Source organism: Equus asinus, chromosome 3 (genome assembly GCF_041296235.1).
Source record: "Equus asinus isolate D_3611 breed Donkey chromosome 3, EquAss-T2T_v2, whole genome shotgun sequence".
In the NCBI taxonomy this organism is placed as follows: domain Eukaryota; kingdom Metazoa; phylum Chordata; class Mammalia; order Perissodactyla; family Equidae; genus Equus; species Equus asinus.
Genome location: NC_091792.1, coordinates 7,791,119 through 7,813,741, shown reverse-complemented (window position 1 = coordinate 7,813,741; position 22,623 = coordinate 7,791,119). Strand labels below are relative to the sequence as shown.

Sequence of the window (22,623 nt, the reverse complement as noted above, 5' to 3'; positions counted from 1 at the left end):
ACCTTAATATGGTTTTGGGCCAGAAGAAAAAGGAATTTTTAAAATTATTCTCCAAGGTTTGTAGTGAATGTAGAACTGATGTGGGAACTGTGAGGAGCAGTTTTGCCTGGGGATGCAGATTATGAGCGAGTAAGTGAAATATCGTTGTTTATTTGTCATCGATAATGACGGAGTAAATGAAGATCAAAAGAGACAAGGTACACAATGCGCTGGGGACAGTGCCCGGCAGTCAGTATTATTATTTGTACTATTATTAATATTAACACCCACTGTTAGGAATGACAGGAATATACAACAAAGCTAATTCTTACAAATGAAGAGCATACGTGCACATGTTTAGCCTCCGATCATATATGCACAAGGCTTTATGCCAAATCCCAAGACTATAAAGAAATGTGAGAAGAATGACCTGCTCTCCAGAAGTTAAAGACTTTGCAGAAATTGTAGATATACACTGAAAAAACAAACCTGAGATGGCTAAATTTCAACAGGCAAAAAGTGCTACAAGAATTTAAGGGAACTCATTTCTCTAAGAATATTTTTAAAACTTTTTCAAAGTCTAATTTCTTTGATAATATGTAACTGGGACAATTTTTTAAAAGTCATCTCTCTGAGTCTCGTAGCTTTAAAGGTTATAAAAGTGACCAAAAAATGCCCGTACAGATAGCCAGAGCGCATCCCAGCAAGACTCATGGAAGACTGTTTGGAGGATGTTAAATGCCTAATAAGGATTTCCTGAAAGTATCTCTGTTTTCAGAAAGCAAGCAACCATCATCGAGGCAAATAGCATTCCTTAGATCACTCTAATTTGACTTCCAGCCCCATTATTCCATCAAAACAGCTTTCACTGAGGTCTTGATGAGATCCCCATGCCACTGAATCCAGGAGAGCCAAGAATCAAGCCGGAGAGACACAAGGTCAGGGCAATACTTAAAATCACACTGAGATCTGGCTGGGTGGGGCCCTCACTGCTACCACTGCTGAGCATAGAAACTTCAACATTTGTTGACTGTTAACATATCAACCACATAATTCTATTTAAAATACTTAAATAGCTCCTGCTGGTGTTCTGCAGTTCTTCATGAAATAAGCACACTGCCTACCGAAATTGGCACTGTCATGTGAAGGTAAGCCTCCCATGGATCTCGCAGTTTCTGTAGAGAATGCAGAAGAATCCACAGATGTGTACCTCTCCAGAACCTATGAGCCTGTAAATGTTGACTGAATGCTTATCCCGTCAAGCTTTCCAGAGAGTTTCTTACTTTCTTAATTCAACAAAAACCTTAATGGTCCATTTCCAAATAACCCAGAAGCCTTCCAAAAGCAAAGTACTATGCAGCCACCAACGTTCCTGTAATAACAGACTATTCTGTATTTACCTTGCATTATGTTCTTAAAAAGATGTAGAAGGTATAATTTGAGTACAAAATTCAAAATCTATGTTGTGCATTTGGGATTCCTATGCTCTTTTTCTGGTTCTGAAAAGGAAGTGACAGTCCAACCATCATGAGCATGGCTCTTATCCATTCACCTGAGTCCACTGTTGTCACATAAGAAATCTGTATCTTAAACAGGACAGGGCCGACGAGAATCATTTATGCAGAAGGACTCATATCTACCCTCAACAGCCCTTAAAATCATGCCTTTGGAATTTACTTACACATAGAAGCAAAATTGTCAACCTGTTTTATATAAATTCCTGTATTTTAATCTTAATCATTAAATTATAAAATATCCTAAGTAATAATAATTTTTGTTAATTGGTAATGATGGCTACCTAAATTCAATATAGCAAAAATAGTCACTCTAAAACTTTCTCACAATATAAAAATCAGTTCGAAGCTATTTGTCAGGATTTCCTATAATGTAAATCTTAAATTGAGCTAATTGAATATAGTGCAGATAAAGATTATTTTAATCTCTTAATGATAATATAAATCTTCCTTTAAGACCTGTTATAATCTGGCATGATTATGACTATAAAGAACAGGCTCATTGACTCTGAAAGCAAATTATTGATTAAATGGTTTTAGCTGGTTCTCCTTGAAAAGTCTCCAAAGCATGTAAGTTTCCAACAATCACTGTAATGACCGATGTAACTTTTAACAAGCATTTACCTTGCAGCATCTGCTACCTGTCAACTTTTATGAAATCACTATGTTCAACCAGTCAGTTGAAAAAAGTAACCAAGTTCTTTTTATAGATATTAATAGCACCAACGTATAGGTGAACTTCCCATCAAAAGGAACCTCCTGTGGGCAATTGAACTTGACCAGGCTTTCATTTCCATGCTTCTTAAGTACATAAACTATTGACTCATGCACGTAGTTGAATCTATATTTAGTGAATCTTACTACAATATTCTTATGCCAAATTTTCTCTTACATTCTCCAAAGCAGTGGTTCTCAAAGTGCGGTCCCTGGGCCAGCAGTATCAGCATTATCTGAGAACTTGTGAGAAATGAAAATTCTCAGGTCCCACCCCAGAACTGAACCAGAAATTCTGGGGTGGGGCCCAGAAGCACGTGTTTCAACAAGCCCTGCAGGTGATTACAATGCAAGCTAAAGTTTGAGCACCTCTGCTCTGCAGCGAAAAGATGTTCTCTTGCTGTAAAGAAAAGTTTTTATCCCTTACTTTGGGGCAGTAGATTTTGTAGAGTCCTGTGTCTCCAAGCCCAAGATACCATCATACTTTATAGAATAAACAGGAGTTCTTTACAGATGGTACCAATTTTTTAAAAAATTTCATTTAATAAAGACTTTAGAATATGGCATATTCTTGATAAATGTGAAAATATTGATATGTATTTAACTAAAAATTTGTGTTGTAAGGGAAAAATGTGGTTATTTAAAACAGTATGATATTACAGATAAAAATGGATAATGTCTTGTCTGTTATAATTTCAACAGATTCTTCCCTATAATCAAAGTCAAAGAAAATACGGCTGATTCCAACCTTTGCCCTTAAGTATTTTATGGGTCCAGAACTCGGAGCTTGTGCCATTTCTACAACTAGAGCTGTGTCCTCATGACAAATGAATGAACAAAGTAGGTAACAGATATTCCTATATAAAGGCCTTCAAAGGCAAACTGGTGAGGTTATCCCAACAAATGCATTGAGAAGGACTGGTTTATTTTCCCAATAACCCCCATGGTGTGGTCTGTGTTATCAGAAAGGCTAAAAACCTTAAAAAGTAGAGAAAATAAATGGAGTTGATTATAAAGATAGGCACCTCAATTTCTACACAAATGCATACTAGATACTAAGAGTAAAGCTTTGGGCAAAACAATATTTTCCCTCTTTTCCACCAGAAAAAAAAAAATAGGGATCAAGTTTAGGGTATGATGTATTTTGATTATTCTTTTAAAATTTTTCTTAATTTCATTTTAATAACATGCATTTCCTACCTTATATAATTGTTATTCCATGCATCACAAGGCTGTGGGTCTCGAATTTTCCCGTTTCCCTTTGGGGTTTTGTAAAGCCCACATTTAGAGTGTGAAGTAACCAAGGTAGTGTGATTCCCACTTTACAGCAGATTTCCACTGGAATGCTAATCTTTTGAGAATTTTTAAAATTTAAGGAAAGAAAATACTTTTATAGAGCAACACAGAACTTGCATGAATAATTCATATTTCACAGATGTCACTGTCATTCTGGATAAAACACTTTATATTCTTTTTTAATGCACTTCAAGACAATGATAGACTGTGCACTTGTCAAAGTTTCAGTTATCTTAAGAGGGAGGTCATGATGCATCAAAAAAATGAGAAACGTCATAGCCTGAGTTCATAAAATAATTTGGCTGAAATAAATAACAGCAGTACTTATACTAAATTTATCTACCCAACTGCTGACAAAACCCATTAAATCAACTTCACAAAGCTGTTCTAATTGAAATTTATTTACATTAGAGGAAATCTGAGTGTAATACCTGAGACTGTGCATTGATATTGGCTCCTTCCTTAACCAGAACTTTGACAACTTCTGCTTGTCCAGCCAAAGACGCAATGTGAAGAGCAGTATTTCCCTTCTGTTTTGGAGAAACAAAGTAGAAAATGTTAGGTTTCCAAATTTTGTAGAAATTAAAAGGTACAGGCATTTTCAATTTTGCTGATTCTTTCAACTGGTTAAAACTTATCATTCTATCAAAATAGTAGCCCACCTTGGGAACGGATAATTTTTTATGGTTAAAACCCATATAGTGTCTTTCTTTTCTATCCTTCACAATTCCAGTGTAGTGTTAAGAACATTCAAAGACTGAGTTCTTATTGAATCAAATAATTTGGGATGTGTGTGCATGAGTGTGTGTGTGACAATATCACCATTCATGTGATTTAACCAACAACTAAACAGTCCCATCCCAAGGTAAAGTTAACTAAAAAAAAAAACTTTACTGAACCATTGAGCTCATACTGCCTTGCGGAGAAACCTACAGATTTTAAGTGGTAGAGAAAATGACTTAACTCACAGTTGTATTTCCAGCCACTAGAGCACGTGGTTGTTCAAAATATTTGGGGAATGAAATACTACATTTTACAGAAACTATAACGTTACTGATGATTTCTACCATATGCTACATCAAAATTTACCATCCACAGGACCAAACATAAATGAAAAATAATTTAAACTTTTCATGAAAAAATATAGATGAAAAGAAAATATAGAAAAAAAGAAAATTATGATGTGACTAAAATAAATAAAAGGAAAAAATGAAAAAAACAGAAATCTGTAGATTCAGAGCCATAAATCATGGACACTAGTTCTCTTTCTGTCACCAACTCACTATGGGGCCTTCAGCCACTCACTTCCTATTTTGAGGGCTCAGCTGCCTTCTTTTTAAATGAGATTTTTTTCCAGATCTAAAATTCTACAATTGTAATCTATGATGTAAAGTGAATCTATATTTCAAAATATCAATAGAGTTTAAAGGAAAGGAAACGATAAACAAGCAACCAAAAAGTAGTTGGTTTAATGAATATATTATACTAATTTGGGCAACTCAGAGGAAGCAAATAATTTGATACACATTCAAACTGATATTCTTTAAATATTCTTTTAACATTTATTTGATGTGACCAAGAGAAATGTTAATAAAAGTGTTCATTCTGGTATTACTCATGGCTGAGACTAGCAAAGAAAAATTTATTTACCCTTTCCATACTTCTCATTTCTCATTTAGTATTGAGACAACGTTTTCCTTTGATGGTTCACAGGCATTAAGCTACATACATTCATACTCTCGGTTTGTACATTCAATCTAGAGGTTCTAGAGAAATAGCAACTTTTCATAAACTTTTTGGGTTATGACATACAATATGAGGGTTTAAATGTTTTGATACATTTGAGATTACCAAGAGAATTTCTTCAGTTGTAAAACAGAGCCCAGTTCAACATAATCATATATGCAAATATTTTAATCTATTGATTTCAAAATATTTTAAAATAATGATTTATCAACAAAATAAATGCACATACACACACACACACACACACATTTGAAATGAAGTAGGAGACACAGACATTTAAAATACAAGGCCAAGGGGCTGGCCTGGGACATAGTGGTTAAGTTTGCACACTCTGCTTAGGCGGCCTGGGATTTTCAGTACAGATCCCGGGAGTGGACCTACACACCGCTCATCAAGCCATGCTGTGGCGGTGTCCCACATACAACGTAGAGGAAGACTGGCACAGATGTCAGCTCAGCAACAATCTTCCTCACCAAAGAAAAATGTTCATTCTCTTTTTATGTTCAAAGTAAGGAATTTATTGCATATCATGAACTTACATTTTGACTTCTTTGGAATTGCCAGAGAATTTTTGTTTGTTTTTGTTTTTAAATTTCCACTAGAATTGCTGTATACTACACTATACTGTAAGCAGGGCCAGTCCACATTTTGGCAATTATGCATGAGGTATTGGAAATCCAGGTTAACTGGCCATATTCTTAATTTATTCCAGTACTCTTTTTTCTTTCCTGCTTAGACTAAAGCCCCAGCTGGGGGCTGGAGTGCCTGTCACCTCTCTCTGCATCTCCCACAACCATATTATCACCCTCAGCCCTGGTCAGCAAGCTTGATTCTGACTGGCTGCCAGTTTTTTTTTTCAAATTAAAATTTCACCTTCTAAAGACAAAGACTTGTCACCATTGATGATATGTTTTAAAACATCTGTTGTTTCTGAAATGACTCCCCAAAGATGAGATTCAAATATATTTTAGCAAAAGCATTATCAACAAGGAAGCAATGGTTTCTAGTATACTGACCATCTTGTACATTTCTTTAAAAATGAGTCCAATTTCTTTACAAACCAAGTACAGTGACAAAAATCTAATTTTCCTTTAATTCAATCCATGATCTAAAAAATCTCTTTTCCACTAGAGTATAAAGGATTCTGTATATTCCTTTACCAACTTAAATGAATATATTAAAAGATATAGCAATTTAATTAAAGCATGAAAATTACTTGCTCATTTCCACTGAGAAGCTTATTACATCGATTTATTTTTAAAATTGAATTAACTTTAGGAGAACAGGTGCTATCGTCTAAGGAGAATTATATTAATCTAGTCTCTATGTGAATCAAAGGAAAAAAGAAAATATTATACAGAATTCTTCAGTCTCATATCTGAGAAATCTCTAAATGAAACAATTCAAACTCTAAAAAGTTTAATGGAACGGGTTTCAATTTCAGTTCTGTATTGTTAAGAATCTTGGTGTTCCAGCAAACCTCTGAAATGTATAACCAGGGAAAAGAAACTTTAAATGATTTCTTCTTTTCCAGGGAAAAAAATTCTACCAGCACGAACCTTACCTTCGTGGCAGAATCCACGGAGGATCCTCTCCCCAGCAGCTCCTGCACCAGCCCCACGTGGCCCTCTTTGGCAGCCAGATGGAGCGCATTGAGTCCATTCTGAGGAGAGACAAACAAGGCCTCAGAAGTGGAGTAGCAATGAGAGAGACAGTTGCTCACCTAAGGCTAGCATATAACCGCGAGAACAGACAGACTCTGATCTCCTCATTGTTCTTTCTTTTTGTATAAGCTTGATGCTATTAAGTTCAATTCAGAGAGGCAAAGAGGTAAATATTCACCAGAAATGTGGTTTTGGCAACTTCATTCAACAAACTTTTTTTTTTAACTAAGAAACATCTAAATAGTTTTCTAATGAGAGAAAAAAAGAGCAACTCTATATTATTTATTGTGCTAGCCAGAAACAAAATTCTGTCCAGTTTCTAGACCATAGAAAGCTTTAAATCAATTTTTTAACAAATGGAAGAGAAATGTCCTTTTCATAAAAAGTGATTAAAAAGCCATAGGACAATTTCTAAAACAACATAACTTTGCAATGATAATACTATACTTAAAGGACATTTAGCATTATGTCATTAATTTGTCTTGAGATTATTTTTCAAAAATTTAAAGTTTATCTTACAATCTCCGATAGTACTATAATATCTGGTTCCCATCTAGCTAAATTCCTAAAAAATTAATTACTCACCATAGCGTTGAAAAAACTCATTGAAAAATTTCACTAAACATGATATCTACACATATTATACTGACATAAAGTTTGAAGGCAGATCTTGCCCTAAATACAAGGAGAACCAAATGCAGATGCAAGTTGCTATATGGTAAGTTTCCTGTTTGCGGTCATTGAACATCTTATATTTAATGATTTTCTTATGGAAAGTATTCAGGCTTTTATATTTGACTCAAAAATAAAGCATGGTGCTGGCCCGGTAGCACAGCAGTTAAGTTTGCACATTCCACTTCAGCAGCCTTGGGTTCGCCCGTTTGGATCTCGGGTGTGGACATGGCACCGTTTGGCAAGCCATGCTGTGGCTGGCGTCCCACATATAAAGTAGAGGAAGATGGGCAGAGATGTTAGCTCAGGGCCAATCTTCCTCAGCAAAAACAGGAGGATTGGCAGCAGATGTTAGCTCAGGGCTAATCTTCCTCAATAAATAAATAAAAAAATAAAGCAATATTTGTTTTTCTTCTTTGCAAAACGTGGTCCTGGTTTCTCACTAACAGTCGACTTTGAGTAGGCGATACAGTTGTACTGTGAATACATGCCTGTCATGGTCTCTATATATTTACATGGTACAAAATAGTAAGAATTAAAGCACTTTTGAAATTTATTATTATATTCCTAGAAAATTTAACAAATGAATCAACAATATAGTAAAAACTTGAAAAAGATGGAATTTTATGATCCCTGGATTCTACCACTATGCAAATAATGTTAACTGTGTTAACTATACACGAATGATTCAACAACTAAAAATTATTTTCACTCCCTTTACCAGACCAAGGAAAGCATTACATTTTAAAGTTGTTTTCTGAGCTAATTATTCAACATCCACTCTCTTTGGTAACAGGAAGCACTTAATTTAAATAGATGTAATCTACTTCACAAACAGTCAACTCCTTCTGACAGACAGGGAAGAGAAAGCAATGTGGCCACAGGGTAGAAATTTTTAAGGAGATAATTAAGCCTGAAGATATTTAAGAGCCTTTAACTTCCCTGATACTTTTTTATTCTATATATTCTTCAGCATGACATTTTATTGGTTTTCCTAAGTTGTTTACAGGAAGAAATCTTCAACTCTATATCATGAATGATCACTACAATGTTTTGGGAGAGTGGATCCATTATTTCAGTCAGTAAGAATCAAATGTTCCAATCACTGGGAGTAGTCTAGATGGCCTAATATTGAAAGAATTTTGCATCTTAAGATGTTTATTGTAAGAAGTTGCCTTCCCTCTTCCTCACTTCCTACCTCTGCCTCCATCCGAGGTTTCAGAACCTGAGAGTTTGAAAGGACCTTTGAGACTGTTCAGGTCAGGGATTTACGGGTGCTCAGCCCCAGGCTGACACAGAGAATCTACTAGATAAATATTGTTGGACGAATGACTCTACAGAGAGCATAGAGGGAATATTTTGGTAAATATTACATTTGTAAATAATCAAAACTATTTAATATGTTTGAAAAAAGATTGAGTAGTCCCTACAGTTTATAAGCTTTCTGTATATCAGGATTTTTATCCAAATGGGAATAGAGATAGCAGGTTTGGAGATATTTTTTTCCAGGTGCTTGAGGCCTGCCCGTGGAACAACTGGACTCATTTGCCCAGGAGTTGTTATCGTCTTTCTAAAATCTGATGCCATATAATTTGGTAAGCTCTAACTTGAGGGGCAAACATTTGGCTTGGTCAAATAACAGAATCTCTCCATGGATGACTCCATGTTGACCCACTCTTTGTAAAGTTCCTCTCCAAGACTGAAGAATGGGGAATCGTTTTATTTGCTCTTCTGCAAATCTATCTTTCAGTTTTTAAAAAAAGTTCCTTTCTGCTGACTTTTATTCCCACTAGAATTTTCCCAATAGATCAATTTTACTTTTTAGAAGTTATTTTATCTGATGTCAATGTTTATTTAACTTAAAAAAAAAAGTTTAACCTGTAAATTAAAATCACCATGCGGAGGGGACATGGAGGATGTCCCACCTTAAGTTCTCTGAAGCCCTTTAACCACCCCAAACAGAGCAGATCTTCCTGGACTAAGCCCATGGCTTCTGAGCTATAGCTAGTCGAAGGAGGAGAATGAAAAGGAAGAGAAGAAGAAAGCCTTGCCTTGATATGTGCCAGCGATTTCTCTCCTAGTTCTTTAATTTAATATTTCCCAATATCATGTCTCCCTTTCCTGTCATGGAAATATTTTACTATGCAAATCAGCAAATAATATATATCAGGGCTTTTTTGCCCCCCACTCCAGCCAGTTGTTAAACATTTACCAGCAATATCACCAATATTAAAACATCAGCCATATTACAAATTTCGTAATGTGGGCAGCTTGTGGGATAAATCTATGGGGAATATTGTTTACATTTTTAATAAAGAATCAAGCATTATTAACTAATCATCAATCCATCATTGTTTAAAATGAATGCTCTAGACTGGCTTGAAAATGATCTCAACAGTACCATTCTGAATGTTACTTTCTACGAATTTAAAATAAAAGGTTTGAGAATGAAGATATTTAAAAATGTGTAAAATTTTCTTTGATTCCATGAGTGATCAACTCTCTGAAGTTTAAAGGATTTACAATTCTCTTGCCAGCCTCCCCTCTGACAGATATTTCTCCTTTCACTCCACAGCATTAGCACCACCGAAAACTTGAACTTGTTGTAGACCAGACTATGAGAACACTAGACTTCCGATTTTCCTATTTCAACAAATATCGACAAAAACTTTTAAAAAAATTGATGAAGGTAACAAGACAGTATCTCAAATAGAATAAAGCTTACACAATCTAAAAACTTACGGAATTCAAATATATACTTAAATTAAACAATTTCAGGAGAAGTTATCCTAAGGAGGACCCCAAGGCCAAACCTTTTTGGTTTACTCCACAGAATTTTCTTTTCATAAATTCATGAATGTTGCCAACCTCATTTTCACACACACACACACAAAAATTTAAATCTACAGAACAGGATAGAACATTTCCTTAATAATTGGCCAGCTTTCTTCTCAATTAATTACTAGGTTAAGTTAGAAGAATTTTACATGGAAAAAAATATCCTTTTGGGGGGGCACAAAGTTCCCACTACAAATCACTGCACTATAGTTGCATTTGATTGAAAAAATCATCAAGAATAAGATTAAAATTTTCTATGTGAGGGAATAGTTCAGAAACCAAACTGTGCACAAGATATAAATGGAATTCAGGATATACATGTCTCTTCAAGATTTCTGTAACACCAGTACTACTCAAACTAGCGTGGTTATAAAGACACAGATGGTGGGTGAAATTCTACTCATAAATGCTGTTAAATTCTTAATCTGCCTTCTTTTAAAATGCAATGAGGGGGCCGGCCCCGTGGCTGAGTGGTTAAGTTCGAGCTCCACTTCGGTGGCCCAGGGTTTCGCCGGTTCCGATCCTGGACGCGGACGTGGCACCACTCATCAGGTCATCCTGAGGCGGCGTTCCACATGCCACAACTAGAAGGACCCACAACTAAAAAGAATACAACTATGTACTGGGGGAATTTGGGGGAGAAAAAGCAGAAAAAAAAAAAGAAGATTGGCAACAGTTTGTTAGCTCAGGTGCCAATCTTTAAAAAAATAAAAAATACAATGCAATGAAATTGGGACTGCAATCATATTATTGAATTCATGTCCTTCAGATGTAGGAAACAGAAGACAAGCAACTTTCTTTATGCTAATGTTTTGGTGTTGGAATTTCTAACCAAAAATAGATTTAATTAGCAGTTGAATACGTTGGGTAATTGTCATCAGAAAAAGCAACTCAGCATCAACTGGACTTAAAACAAAAATGTTTTATCTTGTGAATATGAGCTTACATACAAATTAATTATGTTTAAAATGGAAAGTGATAAACAATCCCATTCAACAGTACAACTCAGCTAACTCCTCGAGAATATATCCTGTAGTTAACCCATTGGTGAGTTCCTCGGTCATATTTCCAAAAATCAAATTTCCCACAGGAGCCACACTATCAGTCTTTAGCTTACCGTAGTCAGTTAGTAATACTGGCCCACATTTCTAAGGATGTTTTGTTGGTGTTAGGTACTTTTCACTTTGTTGAGTGAGGGAGCAGGAAGGAGGCAGGCTTGAAGGGGTCAGACCCTTTATATTTGGGGGCAAATACAGGGCAGGTTCAAGTACTTTCTCAGTAGTGCCTCCCACACACACGGTGTCTGAGGCACACAGGCTCTTTCATATCAAAATATAAAATAGTGTCAGTTTCTGCATTTATTAGAACACTCATCATGGGGTCACTTAGTTCCGGCTGAAGAGTCTTCTGAGACAATTCATATACAACAGAAACATTAACTATTCCTTCTCCCAGATTACTATCAGGGTAGACATTCAGGTAGATCACCAGAAAGCAATGTACCTAGAGCACGTTATCTCTATTCCCTACAGAAATGGCTTCACTGAACTATGAAATATTACAATACGTTTGGTTTTACATAAGGTGGATATAAGAAATGTCCATTTGAGCAATATTTATGTCCTTGTGTCTGTCTTATATGGGTTCTCTTGGTTAACTATTGTTGAATTTAGTAACAGGAAAATGTTTAGTCACAGAGAAAGTCTCTATGCTTCTTTTTACTAACCTTTAATTTAGGAAAAATGCGTAATTTAATGTGTTTCTCTTTTTCATACTTTCCAGGAAACATAGAATAAATTCAGTATCCACGGGAAATAAGTAACACGAGTCCTCTATTCCTCTCTGCTTTTTGCTTGGTTTTGCTTTTATATTGTTTGGTTTCATTTTTAATGATGTCAGAATCACAGGGCGTATGAGTGTGTCTACGCACTGCTGTTCCACCAAGACCTTATTGTAAACAGTTTTTAGTCCATTTGTATCTCAAAACAGCTCTATGCCACCTGCTAGTCTCACTTAGTTTGATATATTCCCTACTTCAACGGATTTACAGACAGCAATTATACTTTGAACAATACGGCTGCTCACTCTAATTAGCTACTTAGAGACTCAACATAGTAACTAACACTTTGGAAAAAACTTAGAAGAAAATTTAAAATGATTTAAAAATAAAAAAAAATTTTAAGGGAAAATCTAAGAATTAATTAAACCTAAAAAATAGTAGGCTAAGCAGTGAATTAATATCCTCAGTATGCTTGGGAATAAAAAGCCATTGATGTTATTATCATTGAGTTAGAGAAGCCTGGAAATCTTTCCTTTAAAGGTTAAAGGTTAAATGTTTCTCATTTGATGCGACTGACTGAATGTGCTTTTTTTTCCTTTTTCTTTCTTTTGTTTTTCTTTCTTCCCTTCTGTTCTTCTTTCTTCTTTTTTAATACACTATGGGCAACTGCAGGAATAATAACATGGTGTTGGGAATAATAAGAAACGCAATCTGGTCCTTGCTCTGCTGCTAACCAGAAGTGTGGCTTCTGCCAAATCACTTAACCTCTCTGTCCTCTAATGGTCTTATATACAAACAATAATAAGGATGACAATGAAAAGTGATGACTACGATAAAGAAATAAACATTTATGAGCACTAGTTATGTGCCAATCATTGCTTTAGCCTTTTTTTTTTTTTTTTTTTGGAAATGAATGGAAATTTATTGAAACTGGTTTTGGGGAGGATAGGTGGGTGGATAGTTGGGGCTTTTCCAAAGAGAACTGTGGGGAGGAGCCAGCGCCCAGCCTGGAGGGAGCAGGAGCCTGGCCCCAGACCCCACCTCAGGCCCAATTTCCTCTCCTGCTGCTTCTCACGCACCACGTCCAGGTTCCAGTCTTTCCACAAGCTTTTGCTCAGCTTGATGGGGTGCGAGCCCATTCGTCTCACAAATGGGGTGCACAGAGTCTCTGGGATCCTTAAAGATGATGAATTCAGCCCCTGGTCTTGCCCGCGCTTTTCTCAGATCCCTTTAGCCTTAAGGAAGGATGGGAAGTGGCTGAAGGTGCTGCCAAGATGCCATCGTTCACCTCATTGCCCAGATCCCCACAGAAGATCCGGAAGTCATCTGCATCCCACTCCAGCAGGCTGGGGTCCTCCCAGCTGCTCCCAGCTGCCCTGTGAATGCAGCATTTCAATTTCTCTGGCTTTCCTTTCTTCTTGTCCTCACCCAGGGGCTCTGGGACCTTGAGAGCCGTGAGGCCAGGGCAAGGAGGCCAGGACCACGGACGCAGAGACAGGAGCTCAGGGATGCACAGCAGGGGCAGTAGGCCTGGCACAGTGCTTGCAGCGGGAGGGGCAGGGACTCAGCCCAGGCCAAGGCATAGTCAGGGCCAGTGGTGGGCTGGGCCCTATGACTGCAGGGCCAGTTGGGGCACCCCCGTCCCCCAAAGCCACCAGCGCACTAGCCTCCTCCAGCCCAGCTGCTGCTGCCACCACGGCCTCTTCTTTCTCTTCCAGGCCCAATCCCAGGCCTACGCCCAGCTCTCAGGGTGTAGCTGGCTCTTCCAGGGGAGGCCTGAGAGCAGCCATGGAGCCCAGGGGGACCCCAGGCCCAAGCCATTGGTGGCAGCATCATAGGTGGTCCCAAGGGGCCCAGGCAGCTGGGAAGGGGGAGGCCATCAGGGCCTGGTGAGAGGGCCACAGGGCCATAGGGCAGGAACCAGCTTCTGCAGAGGAAAGGGCAGAATCTGCTCTCTGTAGCCCTTGAGGGAGGAACGATAGACTCAGGATAGGGGCCCTCTGGGAACCACAGCTCTTCCCCGCAGGAACAGGGCTTACCGAGCCCCTGCACTGTCCAGGTGACTCGGATCGCCAGGGCCAAAGCCAGCTAGGCCCACAAAGGAGGGCCACCCGCCATGCGAAGAACCACTGTGGCTGCAGCGGCTGCAGGGGCCTCCAGAGTCTGGTGCACCTGCTGGTAGGTGCTGGTCGCGAGGAGCTGCTGAGACGTGCATCGCTTCTACCATGGGGACCGTGGGGACCACAGGCGCAGCTCCTTACCGGAGCCCCTAGAACTTCCTGCTCAACCGGCGACATGTGCGCCTCCATTTCCTTCCCGCGTTCCTCGCCGCTCTTGCCCGGGATGCCGGCGCCAGGGCCCGGGAGCACGGATCCTCTGCCCCGAGAGTCCGGCGCTGGCCCGCCAGCCCCTGCTGTCGCTGCCGCAGCTTACTGAGCGGAAACCAACCAAAGCAGGCTACTACTGATAAGTCCTTGATACTGGCTTTATGTAAGTTAATGTTGATAAAACAATATGAACTTGAGTCTTACTCATTGACCTCTTATTGTGAGCAAGGTATCGATTGTGCTCATAGATCTGCAGTCCCAGGCAAGGTATCATCGTTGATTCTACAACTTTTGGAATAATGCTATTTCTATGTAATATCATTAAAATGATTAAATATACCAAGTAGTCAAAAAATAAGATCTTAACGCTACTTTGAAACAACCATGTACTCATGAATCAATTTTAAAGGGTAGAGTTATCTTTTTTGTTTAGCACTTCTATTAAATTTTTATAAGGCAGTATTATAACATTTTGTTTACAATCAGATTTTACAACAAGCTCTGTTCACCATTTCTCTTGCTGATTTCATGAGATATTTTGCCCACTGACTGCTTTTCTATGATCATGTAAATCTATTAGATGAAACCCAAGCTAAAACAGTCAATAAAAATTTTTATAGAGTCATTTGAGTATTAGTTACATTTCTGGCACACACAGAAAAGATAGAGTAGTCCATCTGGACAAGTTGAGGAACAGATTCAAGAGGATACAGCTAAACACATAGGAAGGGTAAATGGTGGCATCAAAATCCATCTTTTTGCATCTTAGTACAAATCCATAATCAATACATATTTATCAGTAAATCAACAAGCATTTGCTAGGTACCCACCAAGTGCTCAGCTCTAAGTACAAAGTTCTAAGGGAGAAGCAAAGGACACATGACATAGTTTCTTTCCCCAAAGTGCCCCCGAAGTATTTATTATTAAACAACCGAAAATCACCTCAGCACTAGCATGTACTTGTCTGTGATTTTTTTCAAATCTCTGGTTACTCTACTTTGCAAATCTTACATATTAAGTTAAGGGTCCTCCAGTCCGTCTGATGCATATCAGAAAACTACAACCAACTTATATAACTTCCTTAATTATACTAAAATGTGAACATTTGGAAGGAGGCAATTGAAATATATGTTCTTGAAAAATATTAGAAGAAAGAGATGGAGAGTGAATGGGCACATCAAAGGGCAAGAAGAAAGAAGAGAAAGTGAAAAATGGCCCCACCTCCACCCCACCCCCGCTCTGCATGGGGCTTCGGTGTCAGAGAGGCCCTGGACCAGGAGCTCTTTTCAAGAGAAACTACATGCCCACATATAGATTTACAAATAACTGTGAAATACTCTTTACAGTTTTACTCTTCCATTAGCATCAATGACATTGGCAAAAGGAATCATCTATACGATGGAGGGAAAAAAATGAAACTGAAAACAAAAATGACCTGTTTACATATTCCCATCCAAGTCCCACTCTTTATTCCCATCCATACTCTATGTGCACCTTTCCCACCTCTTTCACAGTGGCTGCTCTAAACTAAGAGTACTCACTGTGATGGACTGAAGGATTTATTTAGTTTTTATGAAGAACAGGAAAAGCAAAGTAAACAATGTGTTATCTTTGTCAGACACAATTTAACTGATTTTACCATGTCTTTGGCTGGTCTCCAAAGGTTTAATAAAGTAAATCAAACTATGGGTGACCCCGCAGGAAACTTGTTTTATTAGTGGATTATTCTTAAATCTTTAAGGCTTTCTTTTTAATTCTCAAATGATGAGTTTTTAATGAGCTATTTGCTAAGCCTTCAGCAATTTAAAAATATTTACAGTGAGGCTTGGAATTTGGTGGCTCATTGATCATGTCATAGGGAAAAGGCTTAGAATAAGAATGCTTTGATGATATCACTTTATATAGTCCACTTCTGGATCCCCATTTCAACTCATCTAGTGCCCCTCACTGGTAGCTCCCTCTTTGGCCAACGATCTTTCTCCCCTGTCTAGCTCCATCAATGTTTCTATCATGTAATCCACAAAATATAGAGAACAACATTAAATATGATAGTAAGCAAGCCTGGCAGAAGAAAGAGTTGTGAAAACTCTTCAAAATCTTACCAAGATCAAGAGGGATAAAGAGGTTATGCATACTGAGAAATAAACACTTGATGAATGAAAGAGTGAGAAACTTAATGACATAGATATCATTATTATACTTTATATTTTAGATCTATCACATCATTATATCTTACAGATAACAACACTAAAATGTTCAGAAGTCAAGTGATTTGCCTCAAAGATCCTTACCCCTAAAAAGAAGAAAAGCAAAAATTCAAACTTAGATCTATCTGATGTCCAAACTCATGCTATTTAAGATAAAATAATTAAGCTCTAAACTCATGTTTCAAACTCTAAGTCATGATGCATGAGGAGGTCATAAAATCTACTTAATGGATTGCCAATCAATGTATTTCAAAACATGAAGTAGAGCAAAGAAAAACAGAATGTACTGTGGATGGTGAGTGTTGATTTTGTTTTTGGTTTATTTTGGGGGTGAAACTTTCCAAACATCCACATGCATACATGCACGTGTGTCTGTGTGTGTGCACACATGCTCTGAATTTCAAAATAAAATAAGGAAGTTTAAGCAAGATCTGAAACATAGGGCATCTTGGGGAAACTAGATGTCTTTTAAGACCAAGTAAGTAAAAAGCAACACTTACAAAGATCATTCTAAAAGAGGAATGATTTTTATGGTATGCTTATTTGAATTTTCTGAACTTAATAATTCCCACTTTAGACGAGTGTCGTGATGCAAATAAGAGGAGTGACAACGGGAGGAACAAGAATTCTTCATTTGAAATTGTTGGCTGCATCACTGTTAAATCATGTCCACAGCTGGGGTTCCAAGAGGGAGTGCTGACTGGTGCAGAACACACACTTTTGATGACACCTGAGCTCCCATCCTGTCTCTCACAGTAGCGACGCGAGTTAGAGCTTATTCACTAGTAAAAGGGCAAAAGTTCCCACTCTGCCCACTTTAGATAGTTATTTAAAAGAAAATAAAAAATAAAGTAGGTTTGTGCTATTTGAAAACTATAAAATAATGTACAAATGTAAGATATTGATGATTTCCTGGTTAGATGCAAGAAGTAATAAATTCATACGTTCCTAACTCTTGCCTTCTGTTTTCTGTCACTGAGATTTGGTTAAATATAATGAATTGAATTGAGCAGTTTTGAGTCTAACAAGTAATGTTTACCTGGGCTAGGGTAATTGTTAATTTATGCAGAAAAGATTTATTTTAAAAAGTATTTTGAATTCTAATAAAACCTGGGAAGCAGATGAGAACCTGGTCCATTTTAGTCATCCTTGTCAATAATTCAAAGAGCTGCTATTTTACTACTGAAAGTTTTAACTCTCCTAATTTAAATGTCACTTTCACATGGTCTCATTTCTTTGATTAAGTTAATTTTTATGAGAAATGATAAATTTTTTCTTTAGTATTTGACTTATGTGCTAAAGCAAACATCATATGAAGCTCAAAGAAAGACAGTTATTTGAGCTACTTATTGGAATAGCCATGCTTAAAGAGATTTAAACGTTAGCAGCAAATTACTTAAATAATAGCTAAACTTATTAGAGTTTATTTCTATGTGTCAGGCTCGGTTCTAAGCTTTTAATTGCATTAACTCATTTAACCCTGAATTGAACATTATGAGTTATGAACTACCCAGTGATTCTAGCTCAGAAACTACACTCTTAAGCCCTACAATTTAAAGAAAAAAATCTAAGGACCTTGCATTGTAATCCTACTTTGCTTTCTTTAGACCTCAATTTCTCATTACCACTATTTGGTATTCTGTGGAATAGGAAATATCTCAGGCTCTGATAATAAGTCAGTAGTTAAGGAGAAAAATTATTTCCTTTAAGCCTCTAGACATATAATATCCAAATGTGTTCAAATTAGAAAGGGATTCTATAATGAATTCTAGAATGTTATGGTATCATACTCATGCCAAGCTTAGCTGGTTTTAATTTAAAGTAAAAATGGAGGAAAGGGGTTAGACTGATCCCTTAAGTTTCTTACAGTAATAAAATTCTGTGATTCTTAGATCAGATGACAAGTAATGACAGTATAATTTCCAGAAGATTTTGAAGAAAATATCCAGGAGACTAAGTCTTGTCTTTGTATATTTACCACTGACTCATCTGATATTTCAATCAACTCATTCAGAAAGAGAGCATTAAAAATCTGAACTTTCTCCTTCTAACCCAGAATTTGTCAAGACTGGCAAGCAGGGGAAGGAGCGTGTACCAGAATCAATCAGTAAACGTTTTTTTTTTTAATGAAATGAGAGGAGTCTCTAGTAGGGTAGCCTGAAGTAGATGTGCCTCCAGGGGCCAAGGGTGAGATTGCAATGAGGGAGGGAAAGAGGTGCAGGATCTCAAAGGGAAGGAAGCAAGAAGGGACAATGGAGTCTAAAAACGTTCCACAGCTAATTCCCCCTACTTCTAGTGAGGCACAAGACAGGAAACAGTTCTGAACAAAATATTAAACTCGGATAAAAACATGGCACAGAGTTTTAAAATTAACATAGACCAGAGAAAGCTTAAATTCAATAATAATAATAATTGACTATCAATTATTCACATATTAAAACATTTATTGAACGTTTATTCTATGCCAAACATTCTGCTAGGAAGCAAGTCCACATTTCAAGGTACTCATACAAAAGTCTAGTGATGTTATTAGAGAATTACAATGACTTCTAATCTTTCCATTTTTTACAATTTTAATTAAACGTAAGCCAAATTTGTCATGCTGGACTCTGGAAGTATATGGGAAGAGTGAGGAGGGAGCCATCCAACGACAAAAGTTGGCTTATAGGAGTATTCCAAGGAGCACAGCGTGACTCTGCTGTCCATCATTATAACGTGATTCCTACAGATTGCATTTGGTACCAATTTCACGTCTGTCTGAGACACGCCAGCTGGCTTAGTCACTTTATCCTCTGAGAAATCCCCAAATTTGGTTCTTTCCACAATTTATTGTATTTTGTGTTTCCTGTTTATCTTCCCAACAGGGCTTCTTATGGGCAAGAATCAAATCCTATTAACCTTTGTCACCTCCACACCTAAGATAGCACCTAGCACAAGAAAAAGGATACTTCAACAACGTTTGTACAATGGGTGCGCTAATAAACAGCACGTACGGTATGGAGATAAACAGGAGTCTGCTTAATTCATCCAGTTACTCTGCATTTTGTCACTAAATGTAGTCAGTGTGTGGGGAAGTCAAGTACAAATATGTCCATCTCTAGCCTTTGGAAACCCATAAGGAAAGGTTCACTCTCTGAGGCTGGAGGTGGTTACTATTGACATTGATAACAGAAAAATAACCCCAAGATAACCACTGAATCTAAAACAGCTTTTCTCATCCTAGAATCCTTGGATGTGTTCTTAAAGGTCTCAGAATTCTGCGAGAATTTTTTAATTTGACATTTTCTTTTTAGTGCCAACCTAAAAAAAATTAATAGAAGTAGATTCTAGATCATCTGGATAATCACATTTAGTTAACTATCATCTAGTAATTTCTTATTTTTGGTCGTGTTTAAACTGTGTTGATTGATTCCAAGGGATCACTTAAGAGACCACTCAAATTTTAATGCAGTATTCTCAAACTGAAGCATGCGCAGGGGTCCAAAGACAAGTCTCCCTCTGCAAGGGGAAGAAATTGTCTTAAGAGATGGATTGTAAACATAACCTGACAAAACTTGGGTCTTTCCATCTAGAAGGCAGAATAGATGCTTGAGGAGGCATGAGAGAACCTTCCTAAGTGTTAGAAGCTTTACTGAATCCCACACGATTACAAATTGTCTGACAGAAAGAACGAAAATTTTGATTAAATTGGAAGGAATAAACTTGTTAGTACTTGTCCATCCAGCCATTCTAGTTTGAGTGAAATCATTAATTGTGGCCAGTCCTACTTTTTCTTAATTAAATTTTATCTAGCTGCAATTGTCAGAGACATAATTTGGTCTCTTGAGTGAGTGTGCGCAACACAATAGGTTTTCACATGTATCATTTGGGCCCCCCATAGTCTCCTTTGACGCAGAGAAGTACGTTGTGAAGATTATACGTATAAAGTATGTACAGTGATGAGCACGTAGTAGGCATGCAATAAAGGTAACTATTATTTGATATCGTAGGTATTATCATTTCCCACTTCACAAATGGATAATTTGAGACTCAGAATGATTTAAGTGACTGGCCCAAAGTCCATGTTCATTCAATCATCCATTTATCAAATATTAATTGGATACCTATTATGTGCCAATCCTGGGTCTCATTCCTTCCAGCAGAGTACTGCCCTTTTCACTAAACAACACTGAAGCCTGAATCCTAGTTAACAAATCATCGTTTGTGAGCTGGTTCATGTAATTCAGTGCCAGCCTCCTTCCCCACTAAGTTTAATTTTGACCGTATTCCTATCGATACATTTCATGAACCTTTCTTTTTAAACCTTAATTTTCCAGTGTTGCCAATGTTCCAGGTTTCCAGTTTGTGGAACTTGCATTCCTTTCTGCATGTTGCTAAATTGTTGGCTGTGAATGCAATTGGTTAATAAGGATCTGGTACCTTCTTTAGAGACACAAAAATCTCACTAACAGGAGTTGTTAAAAAGGACTGTAGAGATTGTTGATAGTTTGATGTCCAAACTAATAACTCGAAGGGAACTTGAATAACAAATCTCTTGATGAACTTCTGGTGCTTGCTTTGGATGAGAAAATACATTCTTGACTCTCATAAATTGCTTCTTTGTCTTCCTGCTTCCCTCCTCTGCCTCCCATGGGCACTACTGCTGTCTTCTCTCATTCCTCAAAGGAAATATTGCACCATAAGTTTTCTAATAAATTTCTTTCCCAAGAGCAGTAGCATCCTAAGCCCAGCAACGACTCAGATACCCACTAAGGTACAGAGTTTCATTTCAGACTGTTTCCACTGCCCACTCCAACCTGCAGAAAGAACTTTCTTCTTTTTATTGATGATAGCTTTTGGGAGGGAGGGAAGCCATGGATTACCTGCTCCAAGGTGTGCCCTTATGAGCTTTTGTTCATCCACATTTCAGACTCCTTCATCCTACCCTGAGACCTTTCATTTGTGAGGGAAGAGGATGAAAAGAAACGAGTAGGGGACTAATAACAACTGCCTACATCAAGTTATACACATGGACATACACAGGCTCATTAACAGACAAGTGACCCCTGATCATGCCCATCTCAACGGACAACCACTTCTTAGTACTGGACTGCTGAATTCTCTTCCACACATCTATTTCCTTCATTTCTAAGAATTTGAAGAAGTTACTATCTGAAAACAAGGTTTTATTTCTGTTTTTTTATTTTCTCCTTATTCCAGGAGAGAGAAGGCCTCGAAAAAACTAGAGATCCTGAGATTTGGGTTACTCTGTTACAATCATTAAAACATGCATACACATACACTCACACACACATGAAAAGAAAGGAGAAGAAATCCGTGAGGGCAGAGAGGGATGGGAAAGGACTGGGAAACTTCTGTAGAAGACAGGAAGACGACTGCTTAGAATAAATGGTCAGCAAAAGAAAGAGAATGTTGGACTATGAGTGGGGCAAAATCTCAGCTACTGCACAGGGGCTGGATATCGAATGGCACAAAGGAAACAACCAGGCAGAAAAATGACTAAGCTGGAATGGCAGCTACATCTCACCTTACACTCTACCTGTGTCTGCTTGTAGTGTGTATCTGAAGAGCTGTGTGGAATACACATTTGGATCAAGATCTTTCCTCTGTTGACCTCCAACAGCAGAAATCAAGGTGAGACTCCAGAACTCTGCAGGCTCCAGGCTGGACTCCTCCCCATGTCTTCCCCCAGATGACTCCCACAAGCTAACCATCACCATCTGCTTGGGACCATATGGACTAAATTTATCATACTCTTTATCCCTGTTTATGCAAGTCACCAGGTCAATCCTCATGCCTTCAAATGTCACCCCTGTATGCCTCTGTGTATCCCCTTTTCTGACTTTGTCTCTTAGAACTTCCCGTTTCCTGAAACTCTTACACTAA

The 22,623-nt window shown here is 37.7% G+C and overlaps 1 protein-coding gene and 1 pseudogene across 50 annotated transcripts in view; both read right to left on the bottom strand.

Moving 5' to 3' along the window:
* Nucleotides 1-22,623, bottom strand: part of ANK2 (ankyrin 2) — a 627,576-nt gene that overhangs the window by 163,793 nt on the left and 441,160 nt on the right. For all 50 annotated transcript variants that reach the window (XM_070504610.1, XM_070504620.1, XM_070504623.1 and 47 more), the window contains 2 exons: nucleotides 6,814-6,912; nucleotides 3,935-4,033 (listed from right to left, as the gene is read on the bottom strand). In XM_070504610.1, the coding sequence (XP_070360711.1) occupies nucleotides 3,935-4,033; nucleotides 6,814-6,912 (198 nt within the window). The remainder of the gene's footprint in view (nucleotides 1-3,934; nucleotides 4,034-6,813; nucleotides 6,913-22,623) is intronic.
* LOC123284389 (RNA-binding protein 42 pseudogene) lies at nucleotides 12,711-22,532 on the bottom strand (annotated as a pseudogene).